The sequence below is a fragment of the Takifugu rubripes genome, chromosome 2 (genome assembly GCF_901000725.2).
Source record: "Takifugu rubripes chromosome 2, fTakRub1.2, whole genome shotgun sequence".
Classification (NCBI taxonomy): Eukaryota; Metazoa; Chordata; class Actinopteri; order Tetraodontiformes; family Tetraodontidae; genus Takifugu; species Takifugu rubripes.
In genome coordinates, this window is record NC_042286.1 from 14,953,419 (window position 1) to 14,960,185 (window position 6,767).

Consider the following 6,767-nt stretch of genomic DNA (forward strand, 5'->3'; position numbering starts at 1 on the left):
GGTCCTGATATGTGAATTATACCAGGGTTAGGGTTAATTAATAACTTGGAGTGATAGATTGCTATTAATTTTAATAAGATTATGGTGATTGACCGCTCCCCTGCTCTGTGCTTGGTGAACTTTTAACCGTGGAACAGAGACTACCTCTACAGTGTTAAATATGTTATTGTTGGTGGATGAGGGTTCTAAGGAAGCAGCAGAGAGGTGTGTAAGACTACAACTCTGCATCCTGGTCTGGACCCTGGATTGTCAGGTCAGTGAGACATTAATATTTTCATCTCTAAGGCTGCAAGATTTCTATTGTGACGTCACAGTTTATCAGCTAAACTGAAGGAAGGTTATATTATATCATATTTGGACAGTCTGAGTGTTTAAAGTCTCAGCTGTCACTGATCTGAGGATGCAGCTCCCAGCAGGTGTTTAGGGAGGTGAAGATTGGGGTGATTTTGTGTTGTCTTGAGGGGAACCTGCAGCACTGTGGAGACTAGCAGCACAGAAATAAACCCCACTGCTGTTCACACTCAGACTGTCAATTATTAACGTGCAGGTTTTGTTTTTGTTGGCGTCTCCTTCTATGGTCACGCCACTTCCTTTCTCCACGTTTGGTTCGTTGAGAAACATGTATCCCAATAACTGAAACTCCAGGTTGGACTTCTTGTACCAGAAGATTCGGTCGTAGGTCTCAATACTGTGTGAACAGTTTATCTTGGCTGTTCCTCTAGGTTGATGGTAAATGTCTGCTGGACTCTGGTGGACTTGGTCACTGAGAGAGGAGCCTGTTGAACCGCAGAAGAAACGATGACAGAAAAGATGAACTGATACACAAACAGAGAAAATCAGCTGCTCACCAACCAGGTTAGAATGTGCAACATTTAGTTTCCTTTACCTGAAGCTAGAAGAGAATCTAGAGTGATGAACAGGAATAAAAGGATCATGCTGCTCATTTGCAGGAGTGTATCACAATAAGAACATGAGGCTGTTGCTCCTTCAGGCTGGTGTGAACATTTCCAATGTCCTCCTTGAGTCAAGCCTCCATGTCACAAGGTGGGTGGTGTTAATTCCTCCGCCCATCTTCGTGGCCTCAGAGTGAAAAGGTTCTTCCCTCCTGGGGCTGACGGCTGGGGTTTGTGTGTTGTCTTGAGGGGAACCTGCAGCACTGTGGAGACTAGCAGCACAGAAATAAACCCCACTGTCTTTCAGCCCAACAGCAGCAATGCTGAGGCTGGAACCTGAACGTCCATCTCCATCAAAGCTTATCTTCCCTTTCACGTCCTCCTCCACGTTTTGGTTGTTGGTGTACAGATATCCCAGGAGCTTCAGAGCCCTGCTCTCATCTTGTTTGTACCAGAGTATCACCTGGAAGCTGGAAACTTGGTGTGAACAGTTGATCCCACTGACAAGAGCATCTCCTTCTCTCTTTGTGATGGACGGAGGTGTTTGACGGACACTTTTGTCGTCGGCAGCAGCTGTGAGGAGAAGAGCAGAAGAGGTTATGGCCACGGTAGCTGTGCAGCCTCTGTTCTTTGGTCTCACCTTCTTACCCTGAGCTGCAGACAAATAAAGGCTGCAAACTACCAGAAGCATGAAGATCATGTTGGCTGGCTCAAGAAGACTCTTGTGTGCCAGTTTAGCCCCAGTAGGCAAGAACGTCTCAGTGGTGGTGATTCTGATGAGCAGGGGGGGTCTGAGAGGAGGGGGCGGCTCTGCTCTGGCTGAAAACACCTCCTCAACCACCTTTAGGTAGAACTTGATCTTGAGATTCTACCACACTGATTATATGTGTGAGCTCTTTGAGGACATGAGTGAAGGTCTGGTCTTGGAAAAGCTTCTTTATTCACGTGAAGGTGTGTGTGTGTGTGTGTGTGTGTGTGTGTGTGTCTGTGTGTCTGTGTGTCTGTGTGTCTGTGTCTGTGTGTGAGCTGATTCAGTTTCTGTAGAGTGTTAGAGGGATCTTTATCAGTGTGCTTCACTTGCTCCACAGTAGTAAACTGCTCCTTCCTCCCGTCCTGTTATGTGAATCATTAGAGATCCATTCTTGGCTTTAGTGCCGCTCAAATCTCCAGACAGGTTAAAGTTCTGCTTGTATTCTTCTTCCATGGTGACGTCTTGGTAATTCAAATATCCAACCAGCTTCATAGCCGTGTCTGCAGGGCTTCTCTGGTACCACAGCAGACCAGTCAGACCTGTAGCGGGTCTGTGTCACTAGTGTTGAGTGTTCTGATACATGTGAAGCTGGTGGCTGAGCGCCCCCTAGTGTTCACACTAACACGGGACTTCTGAGTCATCCTGAGAAATGTGTCTTTGAATTCATCCTTTCATGTTTTATTCTGTTTATACTGCTATGTTGGAACAATAGGTGAATCTCAAACATCATATTGTTTGATTTTGCTCCTTCAACTTACCTAGATTGAGCAAATTTCTTGCTCAATTGAAAATCAACGCAGATTTGTTTTATATGCTGTGGCGGTTGTCCAGCAGGGGGCAGAAGCTTCATTTTATTTTTCGTTGATTTTTAAACGTGTTACAGCAGGAATGAGCTAACGGCTGAGAGAAATTTGAACACGGTTGTAAAAAAGCTCAAACTATTTAAAAGAACTGAGTTTTATTGCAGGTAACCTTGTCTCACAGCAGGACTCCTACATGAATGATGGTTAAAAGATGAAACATACCACAACGCAGCCTCCCATACGGAGACCTGATGAAGCTTACTAAACCCAAACACTACAGTAAACACCTCATAAGTACCTTTGTGTTGTAACCTCTGCAACGGTTCTGCTCAAATTTAGCAGCACTACAATGTTCCAGCTTTTGGTCAGGATGCTGTTTTTGGTTGATTCTTCAATTATGTTAAAATGATGGAACTTCTACTGGTCCTGACGGGTCTGGTTAACAGACATATTTGATTCAGGTTGCTCAGGAAAACGTGTTGAATCCAGTCTTATCCTGCAGAGGAATTCCCTCAGCACCTCTGAATTCCTCTGCGATTTGGTCAAAGGTGCGACCTTTTGTCTCAGGCAGGTGAACCCAGGTGAAGGCGAAGGCAGAGAGAGCTGCCGTCATGAAGAGCAGGTAAATGTACCTGCCGCACATTTCCTGTGTGGACAGCACAAACATGTCAGCTGTTACTTGAAGGGTTTGAAGGAAGATTAAGGCACAGCAGAACCTGAGGAAGCAGCGGCGCTCACAAATACAATCCCACCAGTAATGGCGGGAAGAGCAGCGCCAGGAGACACTGCCCTCCCCAGTGGAGCATGCTCGTGAAGGCCATGGCCGTCGGTCTGCCAGGCTGGTCAAACAGCTCTGCTGCGATGAACCAGGAGATCGGCCCGGGGCCCAACTCGTAGGCTGAGACCAAGCAGCAGACCAGCAGCACCTGCAGGCTGCGCAGCTCTGGAACCAGGTGCTGCCAGGTAGCGAGACACCATCGTCAGCCAGGCTTTGGAGGAGACTGGCTTTAGTGGCACCAGGACCAACTCACCAGGACAGAATCCACTGTTGTCAGGAGAAGGTTGCACGTGGCCACAGAGATGAAGCCTGCGAGGAGCAGCCACCTCCTTCCCGCCCGCTCCATCAGGAAGAACTGGAATAACAGAAAACAAGTCTGCAAGTTCTAAACACTACATGTCACACACCTCCATTATCCTGCCATCATGACTCGGGGAAACACTTCTGATGGCTGGCTGATTAATCGAGCACTCACCGCCACCAAAGTGAAGGCCACGTTCACAGCCCCCACACCCAGGGTCAGGTTCTTGGCTTCAGCAAACCTAGCCTCAAACATCCTGGTGGAATAGTTGATGATCTGCAAACACAACAACCTTTTTTCGGGAGTGTGGCAGAAATGAGGCGGCCTGATGACGGACGTGGACTCACGGCAGTGAATCCAGACAGCTGGCTGCCCAGGTTGATGCCCAGGACGATGATGATTGGCTCTTTGTAACCAGACCTCTTGAAGAAGTGGTGAAGGTTGACCCTGGTCAGAGTGTGGGCCGCCTCCTCCTTCATCTCCGCCAGCTCAGCCAAGACCTTTTCTGCATCACCCCTCAGCCGCTGCAGCGCTGCCGGGTTAGAACATCATCTTGAAGAAGGTTCCCTCACTCTGGGAAGTCACCCACCAATCTAGAAGCTGATATGGTGGCAGGAGAATCCTGGCTGAGGCCCACCTGCTGCTGCTTTGCTCTCCTCTGCCTTAGTGAGGAGCAGGTATCGTGGACTCTTGGGACAGAGGGGCAGGAGCAGGTACTGTGTGAAGGCTGGGATGAGGGACAGGGAAAGCATCAGCGCCCAGTGACGCTCTGTTCCCAGCACCATTTCCTGACCAGCTACCTGCAGCAGACAGACAAAGCCTAGTTTGATGGGACCTTCTTGGTGATCTTCTGCCAGGTACCTTCTGAAGAGGTTTATCCCAGCCCAAAATAACTCCTGGTGTTGATTAAAGGCCAGCCCAAACGTGTTTACAGTCCTCCACTCACGGAGGAGTTTAGGGCCATTGGGAGGATGAGAGACACTCACCATTCCCAGGAAGATGCCTGTGGCACATGCCACCTGGTTGAGAGCAGCAAAGGCCCCTCTCAGGCTGGTGGGGGACACTTCCAGGATGTAGAGAGGGTTGAGGCTCATCGCCAGGCCACAGAACACACCAAAAACCAATCGGCCCAGGATGAGGATCTCAAAGGATTTGGTGACTTTGGAGGCCGACATCAAACATGCTCCCAGAACAGAGAGCCCGTTCGCTATGAGGATGGAGTTCCGCCTGGACAGGTCGGAAGGGCAGGAAGGGGAAGAATTTACAAAGGAACAGTTCTAAAGATGATAGCATGAGATCGTTTTACCTTCCATAATAATCTGCCAGATATTTGACTCCTAGAGATCCCAGTAAGGCTCCAAAGTCTTTGCTACTGACAGACAGCGACCACAGCAGAGTCAGGCTGGGATCTGGCATCGACTGGTTGTGTCTGGATCTCCAGGTGTGGTTCAAAAACTCCTCAATGACCTCAAAGATCATAGAAAGAAAACACATGAGCCACGGGAGTGGAACATGAGAACGAGGCGAGATACTGGTTTTAATGGTCTGAATGGTTGGGGTCCAGTGTTTATCCACACGCAACCAACTGCAGGAAGAGGGTCATTTCCTCCCTCAGCCCTTCTGCCCGGCTCACCCTGGCTGCAGCGTTGACGTTACCGGTGTGGTATCCGATCTGCAGGGAGCCCAGCGATGCCGCCAGGACGCAGGTCACCAGCGTGGCCGTCGGACGCCTCTGGAACATCAGACACGCTCAGCATTACTCGTTAACCAATGACTGTTCAAGAGCCCACGTTCTCCAACTACCAGCCTCCCTCTGGCCTCTGTTAAAGGTCACGGTTGGCAGGAACGAGAGGAATTTCACACCCTGGCACGGAGGAGTAACCGTGGCGGCGGAGCGCCGTCGCTCCTGCCAGGCGCCTCAGTGGGAGCAGAAAAGCCGGTTTAGACCCAGAACCCTTCAGGGTGCTGCTGCCTTTCTCTCTAACCTCAAGTGCATCAGCAGGAGCTTCCCTGTGAGGAGCGTCAACAACATTCTCCGATAGCTCAGACTTATAAATGAAGCTCCAACAAACGGCTGCTGTGTTGTCAGGTTCTAAATGTTCTAAAGGGGCCCAGAGTCTCCCCAGAGAAGATTCCGCTTTCATCCAGTCAGCCACAACACAGAAATGTGTAGTTGAAGATCTCACCTCCGTCCCTGAGAAGATCCACTTCATCCCTCTCAGATGTGACAGCACACACTCCGCTACTGGGAACTCTACATCCCCCCCCCCACACACACACACACACACACACACACACACACACACACACCCAGCTGTAGACGTGAGTGGTGTCCAGTGCTGAAGTCACACCCAGCTGGTGAATCTGGGCCGGTCCGACCCAGTGGTTGTATAGAACAGCTGTGGTTGCCATGACAACCAGCCCGACTGATCCAGGATCTGATTCTTTCGCAGGACGACTCCAAGTTTAATTCTAAAGAAACGATTGCTCCTTATTTTGGGATGTTCTATCAAATTCTGTCTGATTATTTACTTAAAGAAAATGTGGGGTTGTAATAACTTTTCTTGTTGCTAGGCAACAACGGGCTCCAACCGTGTGGAGCTTTTCCACAGGACCCGGTTCCGCTGTGCAGAAACATCTAAAACCAGACAGTTTCTGGACCAAAGCTCCTATTTCTGACTGACTGCACAGAGAAGGAAGAAATGTTGGCGTCTCGTACTGCAGCTGAGCTTCCAATTAGCCTGTCTGGTCCATGACCTCTGACCCCTGAGCCCTGGCCTCCTAGCAGGGAACCCTCTGACCCTGTGCAGGTGCTGCTGCAGACGGAGGGGGCATCAGGCCCAAATGGCCCCCCACTGCTAATGTTCAGCCCCCTCAAGCTAATGGCCCCTCTAATGACCTGTAATGTTTTTAATTGAGAGAGTCATCACCAGCAGAACCTGCGGACCTGAGAACCGTGGTCATGGTGGGCGGAGCTATGAGGTCATCCTGGCCTCTAGTGTTCCGGTTAGCTGGTGAACCATTGAGGACGGGCCTCGATGATGGACACCTGATGTGGAACACACACACACACGCACACACACACGCACGCACGCACGCACACGCACACACACACACACACACACACACGCACGCACACACACACACGTCCCCGAGCAGCTGCAGCTGTGTGTGTGTGTGCGTGCGTGCGTGTGTGTGTGCGTGTGTGTTCCTCCCAGGAAAGTGTTCCACATGGCAACAG

General features: G+C 50.1%; 1 protein-coding gene across 1 annotated transcript; it reads right to left on the reverse strand.

The window, feature by feature from the left end:
- Positions 1-2,572: 2,572 nt before the first annotated feature.
- On the reverse strand, positions 2,573-5,766 carry slc2a1c (solute carrier family 2 member 1c). The gene is made up of 10 exons (XM_029832658.1): positions 5,713-5,766; positions 5,160-5,258; positions 4,833-4,993; positions 4,513-4,753; positions 4,164-4,326; positions 3,874-4,058; positions 3,701-3,802; positions 3,479-3,580; positions 3,200-3,403; positions 2,573-3,093 (listed from the first exon to the last, which is right to left on the reverse strand). The coding sequence occupies exons 1-10, from the start codon at positions 5,737-5,739 to the stop codon at positions 2,914-2,916; spliced, it is 1,464 nt and encodes a 487-aa protein (XP_029688518.1). The 5' UTR covers positions 5,740-5,766; the 3' UTR covers positions 2,573-2,913.
- Positions 5,767-6,767: the final 1,001 nt, after the last annotated feature.

What these genes read in the sequence shown, in the direction of transcription:
- slc2a1c (XM_029832658.1), bottom strand. Translation starts at nt 5,739, where the DNA reads ATGAAGTGGATCTTCTCAGGGACGGAG. An exon ending in GGAGAGCAAAGCAGCAGCAG is followed by an intron (nt 4,059 to 4,163) that starts GTGGGCCTCAGC and finishes CTAACCCGGCAG; the next exon opens with CGCTGCAGCGGCTGAGGGGT. An exon ending in CAACAGTGGATTCTGTCCTG is followed by an intron (nt 3,404 to 3,478) that starts GTGAGTTGGTCC and finishes GCTACCTGGCAG; the next exon opens with CACCTGGTTCCAGAGCTGCG.